The following is a 21,620-nucleotide window of genomic DNA, read 5'->3' as shown; positions in this document are numbered from 1 at the left end:
TCCATGAAAAGGTATATACAGAAAGAAGGCAGGATACCTGTGTGAGACTGTGAATGTGCAGGCAAGGGACCCCGACGCGCGTTTCGCTGTCGCTTCTTCCTGGAGGCGTGTATCAAATTTTCCATATAATGATAGCACATGGCTGACATACATGTATGTAAGGTGTTTAAAAAGGCACTCTACCAGAGACAACGTGGCCCCAATTCCTGCCAATAGTGTTTCTGTGGGCGGTGTCTGTACATTCGGAGAACGGCTGACCCTCCTGTGATCGCTTTCACCTTCAGATCTGGTTTTCATGGACTGTGCTTAATACGGAGTCTTTGTTTGAAGAGGATTCGCAGCTGCGTCGAGTGTTGGAATATGAACTTCTCAGCCATTCGTCCATGAGTCCTGACCAGGCTCTGAAGGTATTTCACCCTCTGGTCATCACCCCTTTAAGTTCTAGATCACCAGTTCACTCCTTTCCTACTTTCTTCTTCTTTTGCTTTTCTTTTTGCAGAAAGCCCAGCAGCAGTTGAAGTTGCCCATCGTGCCTTCTGTACAGAGGTTGATGATTTACCGCTGGGCTCACCAAGCGATGGCCACACCGGCTGATCACCCCCTCTTGCCTCTATTTTGGCAGAAGTTTTTCCTCCTATATCTGAATCGTCCAGGACCACAATACGGGTACAATCGCTCTGCGGATATTTAGTATTAAAGGGTTTAAAGAATTTCAATATCCTTTCACTAAAAATACTGTCAATTTATGATCAGTGAAGGCTCCAGAGGTCCCAAACCTGCACCTCTTCTAAGTTTTCTCTTTATGGTGGCGTTCCTGTTACCCAAGCCTTGTCTATTGAATTTGGCCATTTTACCATACCCTCTTGAGTGGGAAGCAGCCCCTTCATTCTCAGGATCAGTGGGGGGGGGGGTGTCCATTTTCATGTGCTAGTGAAAAATGGGAATGCTCCCCATTATTAGGTATCCTTTATTCCAATCAGTGTGGTTACCAGATGTCAGGTTACCAGCTCATGTTTCTCTACATGTAGGATCTCTGCAAAGTGCAAAAAAAATGAATACATTAAATAAGTTTTTTTAATTCTATAGATTGGCAGTAGAAGGCTGTATCGGAAAGAGGTTCTTCAACAGCTCAGCCCACCATCACCTGCTTAAACAGATGAAGCGTCGTCTGATGGAAGTGGCCGATTTCCACCATTCAGCCAGCAAAGCCCTGCGAGTCCTTGTCCCGATCGATGGGTCCCCAGTTTTCTCAGATTCAGGGAGCTGCACCCAAGAGTGTTTGTCTTCTCCAGATCTGCACAAGGAGCTGGTGAAGTAAGTGATGCCAGATTGATGGATCCTAAATGAGAGATGATCGGGGGGTACTTGTGGATTATGTAGTGAGTCTTATAGGGAGGCTCATGACCAACTTTTTTACCTCTCCCCATACGAATAATTGCTGATTCAGACATTCGTGCAAGTCTGAGCGTGAACTTGCTAACCGGATCGTCACAGCCTCATAGACCTACACGAAGCTGTCATGTTCTGGTTGGGAAATCTGCGGCGAGTCGAGGCTTGGACCGATTTGCACGGTGTCTGAAGCAGCCCTAAGACTCACTGCTCGCTCACCCAAAACACCATAGATAATTCTTCATAAAGAAACCTCTACCATATAAAAATTTGGTCTCATATATTAAAATATAGAGACTGGCACGTCTGGAAATTGTGTGATTTATAGAGAAGCACATTCCCATTTTTATCATTTTCCAAAGAGTTCCTGAAGAAATACATGCAGTGGTGTACCACAAATGGCAGCGGGCCACGCCAATGCTATGGGGCCCGTGAGCCGGGGGGCCTGCACCGGGCCCCGCCTCCACCCGTTAGCACCCATACTGCCCTGTCGCCCGCACAGAATGATGGAGGTGGAGGCGTCTGCTGACGCTCCCTCCTCCATCATCATTGCTCACGCTGATGGCCGGGGTGCGAGCAATGATGATGGAGGAGGGAGCGTCGATGACACTTCCACCCCCATCATTCTTCCTCGGCGTCTGACGTCTCAGAGCAGTGGGCACAATGACGTGATTATAGGGCGCCCTCTGCTGTGAGATGTCTGGCGCTTCATACCACACGCTGAGGAGGCCGGAGTATTGGGTGGAACCAGGAGAGGTGAGTGTTGTGTTTATTATTTTTAAATCAATAACTGGTGGCCATAATACAGTATGGGGTGTGCATTATATTTTGTGGAGGACCATGGGGGGTGCATTGTACTGTATGGATGACTATGGGGAGTGCATTATACTGTATGGAGGACCATGGGGGTGCATTATACTGTATGGAGGAACATGGGGGTGCATTATACTGTATGGTAGACAATGGGTGTGCATTATACTATATGGAGGACTATTGGGAGTGTATTATACTGTATGAACTTATGATGGTAGAACTTCTGTTATGGGGCCCCATTGTTCCTATGTACACCCCTGCATACATGATTGACAATTATTAATGCTGGAGATCAGATTTTCAGACAGTTTTTTTTTCAGTTGTATGTATTTTTTTTGTATAGGTTATTTAACGTATTCATTGTTTGGCTGGACGATGACAAGCTGCAGAAAGGAGAAGTGTATATTCCATCCCTCCCCAAGCAGTATGACCCTCACCGACTGGCTAAGATCTTGAGAAATGAGCAGGTGGGGAAATTATTTAAAGAGAATCTTCTACAACCAGAGAGATCCATAGGATTTTCCAGGAGTTTGATAATTGATGGCCTATACTTGGGGTATGTCATCAATATCAGATCATTGGGGGTTCATGCGGTACTTGCCCCAATGATCAGCTGTTTGCAGAGCTGGAGTGGCGCGGCTCCGTACCCTGCACACCAGCTGTTCACCTGCAGCACCCAAAATGGCAAACCAATAAAGCATGATGTCCTGTTTATATATTTTTTTTCCCCACTGTTCTTTCCCTAGAATCTCTGGATGGAGTTTATTAACATGGAGCGGATCATATTTGAAATTCAGGAATGTGTAAATGGATGGAACCAAATCAAGGTAGAGATGGACACAAGTTTGCTGACTCCAGCCGTGACTTTGGACATACCGTCCCCGTCAGCAGGTACCATGACACAAATTGTGCACCTGTCCTGCTTCCTGCTCTTCACATTTTTAGAGCTGAGATTTTCCAGTGTCCAGGGTGTCACAGACCCATATGAGCTAGAATCACACATGCAGTTTTTAACAAGCCTTTCCTTTACATTTCTTTTTTACTGTAAGGGCTCGAATTTTTCAGACGAGCGCTATGCGTGGTTTTCACCCATGATATTATATGGGGCTGTGCGCATGTCAAATTTTTTCTTAAGCTCAAATAGTCCACGAAAAAAAAACAGAGACACGTCCAATTTTCATCCTCGTGTCGGATCAAAATCGGCAATGCAAGTCTATGTGTCTGTGAAAAAATCAGACCGCACTCAGATGACATCCTAGTGCAGTCCATTGTTCACGGACTGACAGAATGGAGAAGATGGAGAAACTTTTTTTTTTTTAGTTCTCCGCATCCGAAAAAAACTGATTCCACTCTGATCAAAGTCTGATGAGGATAATTGGACCGTTTTCCTCGGATGTAGAGAAAATAGCCGTGTGACATCGCACCTAATGATTTCCTATGGTGTCCCATTGCGATCTACCCAGATTGTGACACCTTTTTCGATTCCCTGTTGCTGGGAACAAGTCAGATGTGACTGCAACACATGTGCTCTTAAATAATCAAATAAATAAATTGCAGCTCCAATCTTGCATGCACTCCCGGATTTGGCTAAAAAAAAACTAAAAAACTCTGACTCCACATGTGCTAGAATAAATAATGTTGCCTCTCTGTTTTTCCATGATGGTGATAAATGTAGCGCTCTGTATACACAATGCAAGCTGTTATTAATCATCAGTTAAAGGGAATCTGTCAGCGGGTTTTCGCTATGTAATCTCAGAGCAGCATCATGTAGGGACAGAGAGCCTGATTCCAGTGATTTATCACTTACTGGACTGCTTGGTGCAGTTTTGATAGAATCCCTGTTTTCTCAGAATGCTGAGCTGTGTATAACCCCGCAAACTCCACTGATTGGCAGCTTACTGACAGTGTACACAGGAATCGGCCAATCAGTGGTGGGGGCGGGGTTACACAGATTAGCTGGACTGCTTGGCACGTGAGACCTGGTCTTGTAGTGATGATCTCTGGCTGATAAAACACTGATTTAATTGAAAGTACAGCACACAGCCTAATAAGTGACACATCCTTGGAATCGGGCTCTCTGTCCCTACCTCATGCTGCTCTCAGATTACATAGCAAGAACTTGCTGATAGATTCCCTTTTTTTTCTGATTTATAATCCCATTTTGAGCCCAAATGATCACATTTATCGCTTTAGCTGCTAAAGAGAGAATTATTCTGAACTTGAAGAAGCATCCTGCGCCCTGCCCCGGCATCACCCTGCAGCTTATGAAACCTCCTGTTTCCGTCATTCCAACTTCATGTTATATCAACACCCAGGATGCCATGAAACTTGTGCACAAAGATCTGACTGTCCTGCAGCAGCATGCCAAGTAAGGGGTTGTCATGTCTGTGGGGGCCTCTCAATGCTCACACTTTAAATGACATTTTTTATGTAACTAGATTTCTTTTAACAGTTTTATTGTGGTTGGCATGCTCTCATCTATGCAAAGGTCATTGTGCAGGGAAGTGGGGAAGGTGAGCTGTGACATCACCTGTTGTGAATGGTGGGTACTTTGTTAACTACTTTATATAGAGTTGTTATCACAGGATCCACCATTCACAATAGGTGATATTACAGCTCACTTCCTCCTCCTGTATAATGATAACACCTCTATATACAGTAGACAACATAAGATAAATACTTTAAACACTGATGATGCATTGTCTACCTGTCGTTGCCACTAGGGGGCACCATAATGATTTATAGCGCCAGTGTATGTAAGGCTCGCAACGTCAGACATTGATAACCAGATCCTGGATTCTGAAATGTCTCTTCCGTTGCAGAACGGCCTCCATGCGGGAGTCCCAGCAGGTGGCCCTGGACAGTGAGATGCTGGATACAATCCCCAAACTCTACGTCAATAGAGAGGAGCAGATAGAGATGAAGATGGAGTGCCGGGGAAATCTGAATAAGACATGCAGCGGGCCTGCGGTGGCGACGGTCAAGGTGAGGGGTTTGTCAGAGAGTACAGCGGGACACAGACCATGTCCCCTAAATACTCTCTCATGGAAATACTGTCTACTTTAGTTTGAAGGAATGCAGATGGAAGAAGCCATAAGCCAGCAGCTGCATGTCCTGCGGAGGGAAATGAAGCAACTACAGGCTGAAGCCACCAAACCTACTCAGCTCAACATCATAGAAACTGCCGTCCATCTGGAGAACTTCATCACGTAAGTGGGTGCAGAGTGGGAGCGTCCGGTGTTACTGCACACGGCTCGTCTGAGGGTCCCGGTGACAGTACTGAAGCTTTACAGAAGCTGACAGACCCTGAGGCCCCCATACATGATACATGGACGTCGGCAGAACAATCATTCTCTTTATGAGAGAACCGCTCAAAAGTATTGGCCGATCCGTCTCTACCCTGACATCATCTATGGGTAAGAGTCAGGAGACCCCCCCCACCGTACTCACTAGACTCTCGGTTAATCTCCCCCATAATAGGCGGGTTTATACAACTTTGGTCTAATGTGTATGGAGGCCTTTATATAGTATCTTTTTATAAATATTTTTTTCAAATATGTGATTTGTGTTCAGAAGCACTTCAGAGCAGCGGAGGTCCGGAACATGAGGATGTAAGAATTAACAAAGAAATAAAAGAATAAATATATATATATAATGTATAGATCGATCTATATAGCTATTCATCTATAGATATATACATACACACATATAGATAGATATATGTACGTGTATTTATTTATATTGTATGGATTCACTCTCTCAGGTAGACATTAGGTAGCGTTCACACAGTGAAGCAGTTTTTTTGCTTTTTTAAAACTCCAAGGAATTCAAAGCCAAAAATGGCCTCTTCTGGGCACAAACGTATCACAGCAGGAAAGTACAGTACATACAGCAGGTACATATCCAATACTCCGGCAAGTATACAGTGGCATGTAAAAGTTTTGGCACCCCTGGTCAAAATCATTGTTATTGTGAACAGTTAAGCAAGTTGAAGATGAAATGATCTCTAAAAGGCATATTGTTAAAGATGACATATTTCAGTTGTATTTTAGGCAAATAAGTATATAGATGGTCTTTTTTTTCATTTTAAAAAATTACAATAAGGGAAATGGGCCTATGCAAAAGTTTGGGCACGCTTGGAGATTTGTGTGCTTTGATAATTTTGACCAAGGTTTCTGACCTTAATTAGCCTGTTAGTGTTATGGCTTGTTCACTACCATCGTTAGGAAATGCCAGGTGATGAAAATTTCCCAGCTTTATAAAATCCCAGCCTCCTCTAACTTTATGCCAAAAAATCAGCAGCCATGGGTTCTTCTAAGCAGCTGCCTGGCAGTCTGACAATGAAAATGGTGGAGGCCCATAAAGCAGGAGAAGGCTATAAGAAGATAGCAAAGCTTTTTCAAGTTTCCCTTTCCTCAGTTTGAAATGTAATTAAGAAATGGCAGTTAACATGAACAGTGAAGGTCAAGATAAGGTCTGGAAGACCAAGCAAAATTTCAGTGAGAGCTGTTCGTACGATTGCTAGAGAGGCAAATCAGAACCCCCGCTTGACCTCAAAAGACCTACAGAAAGATTTAACAGACTCTAGCTTTGTGGTACATTGTTCTACTGTTCAGAGACACCTGCACAAATATGACCTTCATGGAAGAGTCATCAGAAGAAAACCTCTCCTGCAGCCTCACCATAAAATTCAGCATCAAAAGTATGCAAAAGAACATCTAAACAAGCCTGATAAATTTTGGAAACAAGTTCTGTCACCGAAAAGGTTAAAATAGAAGTCTTTGGCCACAATGATCAAAGGTATGTGTGGAGAAAAAAGGCCACCAAATTTCAGGAAAATAACATCTTGCCAACTATTAAGCATGGGGGTGGATCAGTCATGCTTTGGGGTTGTGTTGCAGCCAATGGTACAGGGGACATTTCACGGGTATAGGGAAAAATGGATTCAATGAAATTTCAACAAATTCTTGATGCAAACATAACACCATCTGTAAAAAAGCTGCAGTTGAAAAGAGGATGATTCTACAAATGGTTAATGATCCTAAACAAACATCAAAATCCACAATATGCTACCTCAAAAGGTGCAAGCTGAAGGTTTTACAATGGCCCTCACAGTCCCCTCTTCTGAACATCAATGAAAATCTGTGGCTAGACCTCAAAATAGCAGTGCATGCAAGATGACCAAGGAATCTCACAGAACTGGAAGGATTTTCCAAGGAAGAAAGGATGAAAATCCCTCAAACAAGAATTGAAAGACTCTTGTCTTGCTACAAAAAGCTTTTACAAGCTGTGATACTTTCAAAAGGGGGCGCTACGAGGTACTAACCATGCAGGATGCCCAAACTTTTGCATTGGTCCATTTTCCTTTTTCGTCATTTTTAAAATGTAAAAGATTAAAAAATTTATATTTTTTGCCTAAAATACAAAGGAAATCTGTTATCTTTAACTTCAGGCCTTTTAGAGATAATTTCATCTTCAACTTGCTTAACTGTTCACAATAACACTAACTTTGACCAGGGGTGCCCAAACTTTTACATGCCACTGTATGTCCACCCAGGTCAGCATGAGATTTCTCCAGCTCCCACACTCTGGTAGACTGTTCACCATTAAACTGTCCTTTTTCACTCTAAGACCAAAGACTGCTTCAGCTGACTTCCCAGTCACTCCATTCAGAGAGAGAGACCCTCACTTGTTTCTCTCCCAGCTACAGCTCACATCTTGGCTGGTCACTCACCAGCTCCAATGCACTCCTTTGCTTCATCATCCAGCAGACTTACAGGCTCACCAGCAGCACACGCTGAACCCATTACCTAGTAAGCATCATAAGCCCAAGCTAGTCTTCCTCTGTGCCTCGTACACCTGGAGCAACGAGCAGATGGTCTTCTCTGAGGGGGACGGTGCTCCCATATCTTCGTTCTGTTTCTCATGAACTATCCTTTCCCCCACATAGGGCTCTTGTAAATGCATACAAAGTACAGTCTCCGCTGGAGATACAGAAGATTGGGATCGGGACCTTCTTCGCTGTGGTTGAATTTGTGTGTGACGAGACTCAGCGCCATCCTCCGTCTCGCCAATTCTTCACCTCCTGCATTGAAATATTGGGACAGGTAGGTCTTCTCATATTTCTGTTTACGTCAATGGGATCTAATGTTCACCTGGAAGTACAGAGCCATGCAACAGAGAGATAAGGGAACGGTGGGTATCCTTTTAACTTTTTTTTCACACTATATGCTATAATAACTCTTTTTTTTTGTGGGATCGGACCGAACAGTCTAGTGTTCACTCCCCACGTATATCAATTCACAGGACCCCGTCCACTGGCCACGGACTACTGACACGGCCGCTGGACAGGGATCTTGTGAGTCAGTTTGCTCATCTCTATTGATAGAGATCATAAAAGCATGTGTGACTCAGCTGGTCAAAGAGACTTGGCTCTTATGATCGGCCCCTGGAGTCCTGCTGTCAAATCCAACATCTCTATGGAGTTTCTACATTCTCTGGCATCCCCATTGATTTATTGCCTCCCACACTGTATGTGCATATTTTTCACTCCTGTCTCTTTAAATTGCTCTTGTTTTTAATTGCCTCCTAACAACGCAAATTTAAAGGCGTCTTGGTCCTTTCTCGTCTCAGGTGTTTATAAGCGGAACCCAGTCGGAATGTCGGCCCATACTGCAAACTATCCTGCAGAATCGGAGGCTGTGTAACCTGCTGTCTCCGTATTTCACCCCCGCCGCCTCTCCTGGAGAGTTTGTGCATCTGTACGAGAAAGTGGTGGAAGCCATTTCTGAAGACAATAGCGATGTGATCTTTATGCTGTTAACTAAGGTGGGTCGTGAATCACTTTTAAGAGATCAGGATCGTGTTTTATCAACCACGGGGTAAAGGAGACGTAGCAGGGCTGAGTTGCGGATGTAGCAGGGCTGAGTTGCGGATGTAGCAGGGCTGAGTTGCGGATGTAGCAGGGCTGAGTTGCGGATGTAGCAGGGCTGAGTTGCGGACATAGCAGGGCTGAGTGGCGGACCTAGCAGGGTGCGGAACGTAGGCGGGCTGAGTGGCGGAATGTAGGCGGGCTGAGCTGAGTCGCGGACACAGCAGGGCCGAATTGTGGATGCAGTACTATAGCCATCCTGAATGACAAATTACCGCCACATCTGCACCTCACTACTGCCACTTATTAAATTAACCAGCGCAAAGCTGTAAAACCTATCGACTGGCCCCGTTCACGGCTTTCTTATCTTTTGCAGTTTGATCTTAACCACTGGTTGAATTCTGCCAAACCTTCCATGTCTGAGCGGAGCAAACTGCTGGAGTCCGTGCACCTGGCCCTGACTCTGTGCGGCCTGACGCCGGAGGACGATCTGCTGATGCCTTTCAATATATTCTGCAAGCACTGGAACTCCATCCTGCGCTACCAGTTCCCGGACCATTATAGCGACTGCCTGAGGCTGCTCATGCAGAGTAAGCCGTCTCCTTTATTCACATAGGATGCCCTCTTATCTACACTTTCCCTTTAAGAGATTTGCAGCAAACTTTTAACAAACTTTAAAATGCATCAATGGCTCACGTAGGGTAACGCACAGTGCGGCCCCTAGAAGAAGGAAACTTACTGCAGTTTTGCATCTCAGTAGAAGTTCTTTGTGCGTTTCCTCTGAGTTTATCGCCTTATGACATTTCTTCTGTTCCGTCTTACAGGCTCCTCAGAGCAGCTGCTGAGTACGGAGTGCTGGAAAACATCTCTGAAAGCGGTGGGATGTTACACCCCAAGAGTTCTGCCAAATGCGGTCAAGCCGGACTCTAAAGATCCCCTCATATTTCCAAATTGCACCAACAAAACAATGCTGTCGGCAGAGCAGGTTGGTGCAAGGACAGTACAGCGAGGAGACCAGACCCCCATTTCAAAAAGTTTATAGATGCCTTAAAGGGATTTTCTGGTTTTGGAAAACCCCTGTTTAAACAAAAAACAAACAAACATACCTTACTCACCCTTCCCTGGTCCAGTGCTGAGTCTTCTCCAGCACTGCTGCCGGTGCCTGTTCTTGTCTGAACTTAGCCCGAGTCAGTTCAGCTCACTGATTGGTTGCAGTTCTGTCAATGTGACGTCGGTGCTGCAGACAATAACTGAAACCAGGAGCAGCGGCAGAAACTCAGCGCTGGACGAGTGGAGGGTGAATAAAATAAAGTTTGTTTTTTTTTAAAACAGGGGCTTTCTGAAAGCATAAAATCTTTTTAAGGTGTCCATTAACCATCAATAACTGTCAGTGAAGCTCTACATTCATCCTGACCTTGCTATGTACATGCATACACAGCATAACCGAGCACGCATGTGGGTGGAGAGGAATAATCCGCCACTAGACCTCTCTGGCAGCGTGCTATATTTTGTTAAAAGGATCGAACATGTGGAAATCCAACATGGCCCCTTCGTCTTTCCTCTTGACATCGTTCATCAAGGTAGAGTCGGGCTTCCTACATAATCATGGAAGGTTTTTTTTAGTTGTTTTCCCTCTTTCTTTCTAGGTCTTGGAGACGATTAAGTGGCTTTCTGACTTTTTCAGCAAGTTGCGTCTTTCTAAACCGGACTTTCAGAGCTTCGGGTTGTTGTCCAAATGGAGTCCTTATATCCCGGAGGTGAAGACCTTCCTGGAATATCTGGTAAAGAGTCACATCGACCACGAGGTTCTCCATATCAAGCAAGAAGCAATGGGGAGTCCCACAGTGCAGACAGGTAATGGAATGCATTGTTTGTAGGGCTGCCATATATAGTGGTGTGAAAAAGTGTTTGCCCCTTTCGGATTTCTTGTTCTTTTGCATGTTTGTCACACTTAAATGTTTCAGATCACAAAACAAATTTAAATCTTAGACAAAGATAACACAAGTAAACACAAAATGCAGTTTTTAAATGATGGTCTTTATTATTAAGGAAAAAAGAAATCCAAACCTATAGGGCCTTGCGTGAAAAAGTGATTGCCCCCTAAACCTAATAACTGGTTGGGCCCTTATCAGCAACAGCTGCAATCAAGCGTTTTCGATAACTGGCAATGAGTCTTCTACAACGCTCTTTGCAATATTGTTGTAATTCAGCCACATTGGAGGGTTTCCCAACATGAACCGCCTTTTTAAGGTCATGCCACAGTATCTCAATGGGATTAAGGTCAGGACTTTGACTAGGCCACTCCAAAGTCTTAATTTAGTTTTTCTTAAGACATTCAGAGGTGGACTTGCTGGTGTGTTTTGGATCATTGTCCTGCTGCATAACCAAAGTGCGCTTCAGCTTGAGGTCACAAAGAGATGGCCGGACATTCTCCCTCAGGATTTTTTTGTAGACAGCAGAATTCATGGTTCCATTTACCACAGCAAGCCTTCCAGGTCCTGAAGCAGCAAAACAGCCCCAGACCATCACACTACCACCACCATATTTTACTGTTGGTATGATGTTCCTTTTCTGTAATGCTGTGTTACTTCTACGGCAGATGTAATGGGACATACACCTTACAAAAAGTTCAACTTTTGTCTCATCAGTCCACAGAGTATTCTCCCAAAAGAATTTGCGATCATCAAGATATTTTCTGGCAAAACTGAGACAAGCCTTTATATTCTTTTTGCTCAGCAGTGGTTTTCGTCTTGAACTCTGCCATGCATGCCATTTTTTCCCAGTCTCTTTCTTATGGTGGAGTCATGAACACTGACCTTAACTGAGGCCAGTGAAGCCTGCAGTTCTTTGGATGTTGTTGTGGGGTCTGTTGTGACCTCTTGGATGAGTCATCACTGTGCTCTTGGGGTAATTTTGGTCGGCCGACCACTCCTGGAAAGGTTCACCACTGTTCCATGTTTTTGCCATTTGTGGATAATGGCTCTCACTGTGGTTCGCTCTAGCTCCAAAGCTTTAGAAATGGCTTTATAACCTTTTCCAGACTGATGGATCTCAATTACTTTGTTTCTCATTTGTTTCTGAGTTTCTTTGGATCGCAGCATGATGTCTAGCTTTTGAGGATCTTTTGGTCTTCCTCACTTTGTCAGGTAGGTCCTATTTAAGTGATTTCTTGATTGAGAACAGGTGTGGCAGTAATCAGGCCTGTGTGTGGCTAGGGAAATTGAACTCCGCTTCCCAAAGATATGATAAACCACCGTTTAATTTATGTTTTAAAGGAAGGGGGCAATCACTTTTTCACACAGGGGCCTGTAGGTTTGGATTTCTTTTTCCCTTAATAATAAAGACATTCATTTAAAAACTGCATTTTGTGTCTACTTGTGTTATCTTGGTCTAATATTTAAATTTGTTTTGTGATCTGGAACATTTAAGTGTGACAAACATGCAAAAAAAATAAGAAATCAGGAAGGGGGAAAATACTTTTTCACACCACTATACATGGGATGTAAATTCAATGTGATTATTAAAGTGAACCAGCACTAGGTCCGCTCCTGCACTTTGATGGATGGCACTAGTACCAGGTCCGCTCCTGCACTCTGATGGATGGCGCTGGTACCAGGTCCGCTCCTGCACTCTGATGGATGGCGCTGGTACCAGGTCCGCTCCTGCACTCTGATGGATGGCACTGGTACCAGGTCCGCTCCTGCACTCTGATGGATGGCGCTGGTACCAGGTCCGCTCCTGCACTCTGATGGATGGCACTGGTACCAGGTCCGCTCCTGCACTCTGATGGATGGCGCTGGTACCTGGTCCGCTCCTGCACTCTGATGGATGGCGCTGGTACCAGGTCCGCTCCTGCACTCTGATGGATGGCGCTGGTACCAGGTCCGCTCCTGCACTCTGATGGATGGCACTGGTACCAGGTCCGCTCCTGCACTCTGATAGATGGCGCTGGTACCTGGTCCGCTCCTGCACTCTGATGGATGGCGCTGGTACCTGGTCCGCTCCTGCACTCTGATGGATGGCGCTGGTACCAGGTCCGCTCCTGCACTCTGATGGATGGCGCTGGTACCAGGTCCGCTCCTGCACTCTGATGGATGGCGCTGGTACCAGGTCTGCTCCTGCACTCTGATAGATGGCGCTGGTACCAGGTCCGCTCCTGCACTCTGATGGATGGCGCTAGTACCAGGTCCGCTCCTGCACTCTGATGGATGGCACTGGTACCAGGTCCGCTCCTGCACTCTGATGGATGGCGCTGGTACCAGGTCCGCTCCTGCACTCTGATGGATGGCGCTGGTACCAGGTCCGCTCCTGCACTCTGATGGATGGCACTGGTACCAGGTCTGCTCCTGCACTCTGATAGATGGCGCTGGTACCAGGTCCGCTCCTGCACTCTGATGGATGGCACTGGTACCAGGTCCGCTCCTGCACTCTGATGGATGGCACTGGTACCAGGTCCGCTCCTGCACTCTGATGGATGGCGCTGGTACCTGGTCCGCTCCTGCACTCTGATGGATGGCGCTGGTACCAGGTCCGCTCCTGCACTCTGATGGATGGCGCTGGTACCAGGTCCGCTCCTGCACTCTGATGGATGGCACTGGTACCAGGTCCGCTCCTGCACTCTGATAGATGGCGCTGGTACCTGGTCCGCTCCTGCACTCTGATGGATGGCGCTGGTACCTGGTCCGCTCCTGCACTCTGATGGATGGCGCTGGTACCAGGTCCGCTCCTGCACTCTGATGGATGGCGCTGGTACCAGGTCCGCTCCTGCACTCTGATGGATGGCGCTGGTACCAGGTCCGCTCCTGCACTCTGATGGATGGCGCTGGTACCAGGTCTGCTCCTGCACTCTGATGGATGGCGCTGGTACCAGGTCTGCTCCTGCACTCTGATAGATGGCGCTGGTACCAGGTCCGCTCCTGCACTCTGATGGATGGCGCTAGTACCAGGTCCGCTCCTGCACTCTGATGGATGGCACTGGTACCAGGTCCGCTCCTGCACTCTGATGGATGGCGCTGGTACCATGTCCGCTCCTGCACTCTGATGGATGGCGCTGGTACCAGGTCCGCTCCTGCACTCTGATGGATGGCACTGGTACCAGGTCTGCTCCTGCACTCTGATAGATGGCGCTGGTACCAGGTCCGCTCCTGCACTCTGATGGATGGCACTGGTACCAGGTCCGCTCCTGCACTCTGATGGATGGCACTGGTACCAGGTCCGCTCCTGCACTCTGATGGATGGCGCTGGTACCAGGTCCGCTCCTGCACTCTGATGGATGGCGCTGGTACCTGGTCCGCTCCTGCACTCTGATGGATGGCGCTGGTACCTGGTCCGCTCCTGCACTCTGATGGATGGCGCTGGTACCAGGTCTGCTCCTGCACTCTGATGGATGGCGCTGGTACCAGGTCCGCTCCTGCACTCTGATGGATGGCGCTGGTACCTGGTCCGCTCCTGCACTCTGATGGATGGCACTGGTACCAGGTCTGCTCCTGCACTCTGATAGATGGCGCTGGTACCAGGTCCGCTCCTGCACTCTGATGGATGGCGCTGGTACCAGGTCCGCTCCTGCACTCTGATGGATGGCGCTGGTACCAGGTCCGCTCCTGCACTCTGATGGATGGCGCTGGTACCAGGTCCGCTCCTGCACTCTGATAGATGGCACTGGTACCAGGTCCGCTCCTGCACTCTGATAGATGGCACTGGTACCAGGTCCGCTCCTGCACTCTGATGGATGGCGCTGGTACCAGGTCCGCTCCTGCACTCTGATGGATGGCGCTGGTACCAGGTCCGCTCCTGCACTCTGATAGATGGCACTGGTACCAGGTCCGCTCCTGCACTCTGATAGATGGCACTGCTACCAGGATATGAACACAAGGTAGTGGGGGATTTATTATTTCCCCCTACACCAAGTCACAAATGATTGTTTTATTTTTTTTTTGCTTTTTACAGCATTTTTCAAAAAAAATAGGCTAGCATAGATTTGACTTTTGTGCTACTCATATTTAGCAAGAAATGCGCATAGTTTAGTAAGAGATGTGCTCCTCTTAGTAAATCAGGTGCATCGGACTCCAGCGTCCAGAGTAAAAAAAATGTGTCTTAATATATCTGTCTTATATCGGTCTTAATAATCCCCCCCCCCCCCCTTTCCTATCACCAATGTCTTTTTACTGGAAGTTACCATTCAAGGAGTTTTCAAGCATCAATGTTTTGATAGCTTATCCTAAGGAGAGGCCAGAAAAAGACTGGGGGAGTCCGACTCTCAGCATCCCTACCAATCTTGCAGCCTCTTCACTGTTGACTTTGCTTCTTCTTCCTGGACGCCTAGTAGCACCTGACGGGGTAATGCGCAGTCCAGCCTCTACGATCCTAAGAAGAGGCCATTAATATTGCGGCCTCTATAATATTTGGGATGACCAGATAATGTCTTTCAAATAAATGATTTTCAATGTGCATTATTATTATTATTATTATTATTATTATTATTTTTAAATACACCTTCTTTCTAATTATTGTATTTGGGTCCTTTTCTCACTGTTCTAATACAAATTAACCAAATTCTCCACTTCTTCCCTGTATTTAGTGCTGAAATCTCTACATTCGGTGATCACTGAGCTCTTTAAACCTTGGATAATGGTCCTGGATAAAGATGATAATAGGTAAGACAAGCAAAAAGATTTGCATTTCCATTCAATTCTCCACCAATTTCAATATATTTGTTTGCCATCCAATATACGGTTTTCAATACATTTTACGCGTTTCAGAATATCATTCCTTAATTCTATGATTTATGAAGGAGATTCTGAAACGCGTAAGATGTGTTGAAGACCACACTATATGTTATTTGTGCACACGGATTTCCAATAATGTATTGAACCAAGGAGAACAGAGTGCCGGCTTCTTCTGCTGATATACTTCTTTGCTTGCTACCCAAGTTGCGGGTGTGGTGAGCTGTCATTCTCCCCGTTTACATTATTAAAGGGGTTGTCTATTTATGGGACATCTCCTTCTTAAATCCTATATTCCCCAGTCTAAAATAAAAATAACAGCTACTCCTCTCCTGCATCGGCGCTGTTCCAGCGATGCCACGTGAGCACTGCAGCCAATCAGCAGCTGTTCATGGTTTACTTTGCTCACAAACCTCAGACATCCGCAGAGAAGTGTGAGTACTGCAGCCCATTAGCGGACGCTGATTGGCTGTCGTAGACATGGCATAATAATATCATACAGGTTCCAAGAGAACCGGCGCCAACATCGCTAGAACGGCACCAGTGCGGGAGGGGAGTATATGGTATTCTTATTTTATGCTGGGGAATATAGCATTTAAAGGGGTTGTCTGGCCATAGGCCACACGTATGCTGTCACCCTATGTGACTGCAGACTTGTAAATTCTCATATTGCATGCACTGCGCACGCGTGACTGCACATATGTGATTTGCATACATGTGGTCACATACCAACTAGACGTGTGAGGCTGGACAAGTCTAGTCGGAATGTGTCTAGAAGTATGCAAATCACATACTTGCGGTCACATGACCTTTCACGCCCGCCAGCACTGGAGAATCTTCACAGCGTGCAGTGCACATAAAGTGACTGCAGACTTGTTGACTGAGGCTGGAAAATCCCTTTAAGAAGGAATTGTCCCAAGTAGTTGACAACCCCTTTTAAGGTATACTAATAAAGGTGATTCTGTAAGAACACAGAATACAAATGATATCGCCTGTTCTTTACACTCTGCACCTTCCTCAGTAATCATCGCTGCTACCCCTGGCTGGAAAGTGACTCTCGCACAGCGGTCGTCCTCGTCCAGCTATTTTGTGACTGCATTTTGACGCTGCACCAGAAGTTTCAGGGTGAGTTCTGGAATTATTGTGTATGAGATGATGTAACCCTCGCGAGCGCTATCCATTGATTTCAGGGAACACGATGGGGGAGAATTGTATGCGCCGGACTTTAATTTAAAGCCCTCTGCAGTAAGGTGCGACAAATTCATCATGAGGCGAATGTCTCCTAAAACATTTCTTGCATCTTTCAGCTGTAATATGCCAAGTTCACCATTTTATAGAAAGTGACGAGACCAAAACAGGAGGTCTCTGTATTATTAGGCTTAGGCTATGTTCACACGTTGCATTTTTGCTGCATTTTTTAATGCAAATTTTAAGCTGCGTTTTTGAGTACCAGCAAAGTCTATCAGATTTCAGTAATCTCATGCACATACATTGGTTTGTTTTCCTGACTGATTTGGAAAACTGCTGTGTTTTTGCAGACTGCAGCAAGTCCCTTTTTTCAGCGTTTTTGAAGCATTTTTCCACCCATAGAAAACAATGGGTAAGTGCAAAAATGCAGCAAAAAACGCAGGTATCAGATTTTGCTGCGTTTTTAGTGAAAAAAAGCAGGTACAGCAGTATCTGAAAACCATTTATTTTTGTTATTTTCCTGAGTTTAAACCATAATGTTTTGGTGTTCACGGCAGTTAAGATTAGTACAGTTTACTTAAAATAGCGATTTGTACGAAGTAAACATTGGCCGACCAAGGTGCGAAATTGAACAATGCCTGTGGCCGACCAAAGCATGAAAGTAAACAGTGTCCTACAAACATTATTATTATTATTATTTATTTTAAATATTAAATAAAATCACCAAAATTCTTACAATAAATCTGTTTATTATAAAAACATAATTGAAACATTAGGAGTCTTGCTGTGAAGCATTATTCAGAGAAATGTCTGCCTTATCTTACCGTCTGGTATAAACCATCTTGATACCTTTATCACTATGATTCATGCATGGACATGTTTAATGACTGACTCTCATGCTAGGTATGAAAAGAACCCAGCTTACAACAACGGCAAAAGGGTTCCCCAGTAACTAGGGAAAGGGGGAGTGGAGAACCCTAAGCAGATCTAACAACACCCTGACTGCCCTATCATCCCTAAATAGGTTCTGCACCTATCGTCAAGCAGGATACCTTACACTGGCTGACCCTAGAGCTAGGCCCTAGGTAGGGAGGGAGAGAGGTGAGCACTAGTCAGCCCCACTGCAACTAAAGACAAACAAGGGAGACATACAAGGGGATACACTTAGCTTTGAGAAGACACCAGAGAGATCACGACTGCAATCCACAAAGAAACACCAAGGAGAATCTAGCTGGCTGCTAGAAATCCAGACCTGAACGGAGGAACTAACTCTATCACCAGCAACTCTCTGGAGAAACTGAGTGTATTTAAAGATCCAGCAAGGGTGTGTCAATTAGCAGCAGAAGGTGGAGATCACCGCTGGGTCCTAGAGAGGGAGGGATGATGAAAAGATCAAGAAGGTGTCTGCAAGGCCAAGCGCAGCGATCTTCCACAGCTGGATCCAGAATGACTGTCAAACCTGACACACCCGCGACCCTGTCTTTTCTGAATAGCAAATCACTAATAGTGTGATTCATTGACTTATCATTTGTATTTGTTATTAAAACACGATGGAGAGTACAACTAATGGACTTCGATATAGTGCTGGAAGATGCACGTCTAGGTCAGAAGGCACTCCACAAGCTACTGGGGAAGAGCCGATGGTTGACCTGAGTATGACCAATGCTCATGACGCGCCAGGATCAAAGCCGCAAGGATGTCTTGGTGGTGATATCGCTTGGGGATGATCAAAAGCTGCAGAGATGTCATAAAGTTCAAAACTTGGAATGTACGAACCATGAACCAAGGCAAACTTGACATTGTCAAAGCCTAAGTGGACAGGACATGACTCGACTTACTCGGAATTAGCGAACCAACATGGACTCCATCCGGACATTTCCAGTCAAAAAAAACATTGGATCTGCTGTTCTGGCAAAGATGACCGAAGAAGAAATGGTGGTTCTTTTATTCTCAACCGAAGTTTTGCCTGCACTGTCTTAAAATACAATGCAGTCAGTGATGGTCATCTCGATACGACTACAAGGAGCGCCAATCCATGTCACAGTTATACAAGTCTAGTCTCCGACAACAGATGCCGAGGAAGAGGACCTTGAACTATTTTACAATCAAGTTAAATAAGAAATCGACAAGACTCCAAAACAAGAATTACTCATTATTATGGGAGACTTGAATGCCAAAGTGGGCCACGGCAAACATGAAACAGTTGTTGGAAACTTTGGCCTTGGTGAACGAAATGGGGCTGGAGGAAGATTCATTGACTTTTATACTACAAATCAACTGTCTACCATGAACACCTTCTTCAAAAATCACAAATGGAGACTCTACACATAGACATCAGTGATTGGGGCCTATAAAAATCAGATTGACTACAAATGTGTTCGCCAAAGATGGAGGTCGTCGATCATTACCACGAAAAAAAGGCCAGGAGCTGACTGTGGAACTGATCATGAACTTTTGACAGCAAAGATTAGAGCCAAGGTGTGCAAACAGACTAGACAACTGGTCTTTTCCAACTTTGATTTGACCAACATACCTGAAGTTTTTTGGAACAGTCTGCACAACCGATTTATAGCACTGGAAACGGATGAAAGAAAGCCTGAGGAATTCTGGACACATAAAAAGACTATTACTGAAGAAGCCAGAAAAACTATAAACAAGAGGCCGAAGAGACCCCCGCAGCCATGGTTAACAGAAGAGACCCTAAAGATCATCAAAGAAAGATGAATGGCGAAAGGTAAAACTATCGGACTATTGCGCTCATACCAGCAAAATACTACTGAAGAGCCTAAAGCCTTACTTTGACAAAGAGCTGCCAGAGGAACAAGCAGTATTCAGAAAAGGTAGAGGAACAAGAGATGTGCCTTCTAGAATTAGACTGATAGTGGAAAAGGCCAAAGAATACAATAAGGAGATCTAGTTTTGCTTCATCGACAATAGCAAAGCCTTCGACTGTGTTGATCACCAGAAACTTTGGAATATCATGAAGGATGTGGGTGTGCCGAACCACCTGAGCTGCCTCATTAGGAACCTTTACATCGACCAAGAAGCAACAGTCCGAACGGAACACAGCGACACGGCATGGTTCAAAGTAGAGCGAGGCGTCAGACAAGGCTGCATCCTGTCACCATTTCTTTTCAATCTATATACAGAAGCTATTTTCAGGAAGGCTGGACTTGCCAAAAAAGAAGGAATCAGAATTGCTGGACGAATTATCATCAATCCTAAATACGCAGACGATACAACATTGATAGCAACAAGCGTAGATGGAATAAAGGGCTTATTACGGAGTGTCAAGATGGAAAACTCGAACATAGGACTGCAACTCAATACAAAGAAGACAAAGATATTGACTACTGCCAGGTACAACCGGGATACATTTGTGATGGACGGCGACAAACTGGAAGTTGTAAAGGACTTCAACCTTCTCGGATCAATGATCACTCAAGATGCAGCGACGACACCGGAAGTCAATAGGAGAAAAGCTATGGGCAAATCAACAATGAAGTCACTGGACCAAGTCTTCAAATCAAGGAACATTTCACCGGTGACTAAGACATAGCTCGTACATAGTCTGTTTTTTTCTGTAGTAACATATGGACGTGAAACCTGGACTTTAAAGAAACAAAACAGAAAAAGAATCGACGTCTTCGAAATGTGGTGGTGGAGAAGGATGTTATCAATACCATGGATGGCAAGAAGAACAAACAAATCAATTTTGGAACAAATCAAGTCAAACCTGTCACTAGAAGCAAGGATCACCAAGCTCGGACTTGCCTACTTTGGGCCCATCATACGAAGAGAGCAATCACTGGAGAAGGACATCATGGTCAGAAGACTAGAAGGAACAAGGAGAAGAGGAAGACCAGCAACCCGATGGCTTGATATATTCAGGATAACGGTGGAGAAGACCCTGGTGGATCTATCTGGACTTGCACAAGATCGATTTTCCTACAGGTCATTCATCCATCAAGTTGCCATAGCTCAAGATCGAGACAAAATATATAAAAAAAATAATTTTGCACAAAATTCATGAGCCATATGAGCTATATTATAGAAAGTGGTGCAAAAAAAGTACTTAAAAAATGGTAATAAAACATTACTATTATTATTAACGACCTGTTAATAATAATAATAATAATAATGGTAATGTTTTATTACCATTTTTTAAGTACTTTTTTTGCTTTCTTTCTATAATATAGCACACATGGCTCGTGATTTTTGTGCAAAATATTTTTTTTTTATATTTTGTCTTTTACTTTTTTTTTTTTTTATGCTTTTTCAGACCAATAAGTTGCCAATATGTTGCTAAAGTTGCGCAAACAAATCGGGACTACAAAAAAAAAAAAAATCACCCGAGGAGGCAAAGGGGGGTTGGCGTACATTTGTGCAAAAATTTAGAAACTTTTTTTTTTAAAAAAAAGTTGCAATTGATGAATCAGCCACAAACATCTGGAAAGCAAAATGCTGATCATTTAAGAAAAAAACACAGGCAAACACATAAAATAGACTATAAAAAAGGCGCAAAATAAAAGAAGAATATGAAGCAAATGAAAAACACCTAAAGTTAGAGGAGAAGAAAAGCAAAATAAGACAATCTTCTCTTATTGTGTTCTGATTAATATTTGTAAGAGAGAATC

General features: G+C 44.8%; 1 protein-coding gene across 1 annotated transcript in view; it reads left to right on the top strand.

Moving 5' to 3' along the window:
• The window catches only part of EPG5 (ectopic P-granules 5 autophagy tethering factor), a 107,314-nt gene that overhangs the window by 53,774 nt on the left and 31,920 nt on the right, over nt 1-21,620 (top strand). The window contains exons 21-35 of the mRNA XM_073680458.1: nt 285-407; nt 500-666; nt 1,087-1,314; nt 2,546-2,669; nt 2,949-3,093; nt 4,396-4,570; nt 5,025-5,187; nt 5,269-5,411; nt 8,153-8,309; nt 8,836-9,030; nt 9,450-9,663; nt 9,898-10,058; nt 10,720-10,927; nt 15,651-15,726; nt 16,817-16,920. Of these exons, the coding sequence (XP_073536559.1) occupies nt 285-407; nt 500-666; nt 1,087-1,314; nt 2,546-2,669; nt 2,949-3,093; nt 4,396-4,570; nt 5,025-5,187; nt 5,269-5,411; nt 8,153-8,309; nt 8,836-9,030; nt 9,450-9,663; nt 9,898-10,058; nt 10,720-10,927; nt 15,651-15,726; nt 16,817-16,920 (2,383 nt within the window). The remainder of the gene's footprint in view (nt 1-284; nt 408-499; nt 667-1,086; nt 1,315-2,545; nt 2,670-2,948; nt 3,094-4,395; nt 4,571-5,024; nt 5,188-5,268; nt 5,412-8,152; nt 8,310-8,835; nt 9,031-9,449; nt 9,664-9,897; nt 10,059-10,719; nt 10,928-15,650; nt 15,727-16,816; nt 16,921-21,620) is intronic.

Source organism: Phyllobates terribilis, unplaced genomic scaffold (assembly GCF_046119375.1).
Source record: "Phyllobates terribilis strain yellow unplaced genomic scaffold, ASM4611937v1 Scaffold_1__5_contigs__length_1240528914, whole genome shotgun sequence".
NCBI lineage: Eukaryota > Metazoa > Chordata > Amphibia > Anura > Dendrobatidae > Phyllobates > Phyllobates terribilis.
Note: the sequence above shows the minus strand (reverse complement) of the source record. Positions and strands in the feature narration are given on the sequence as shown.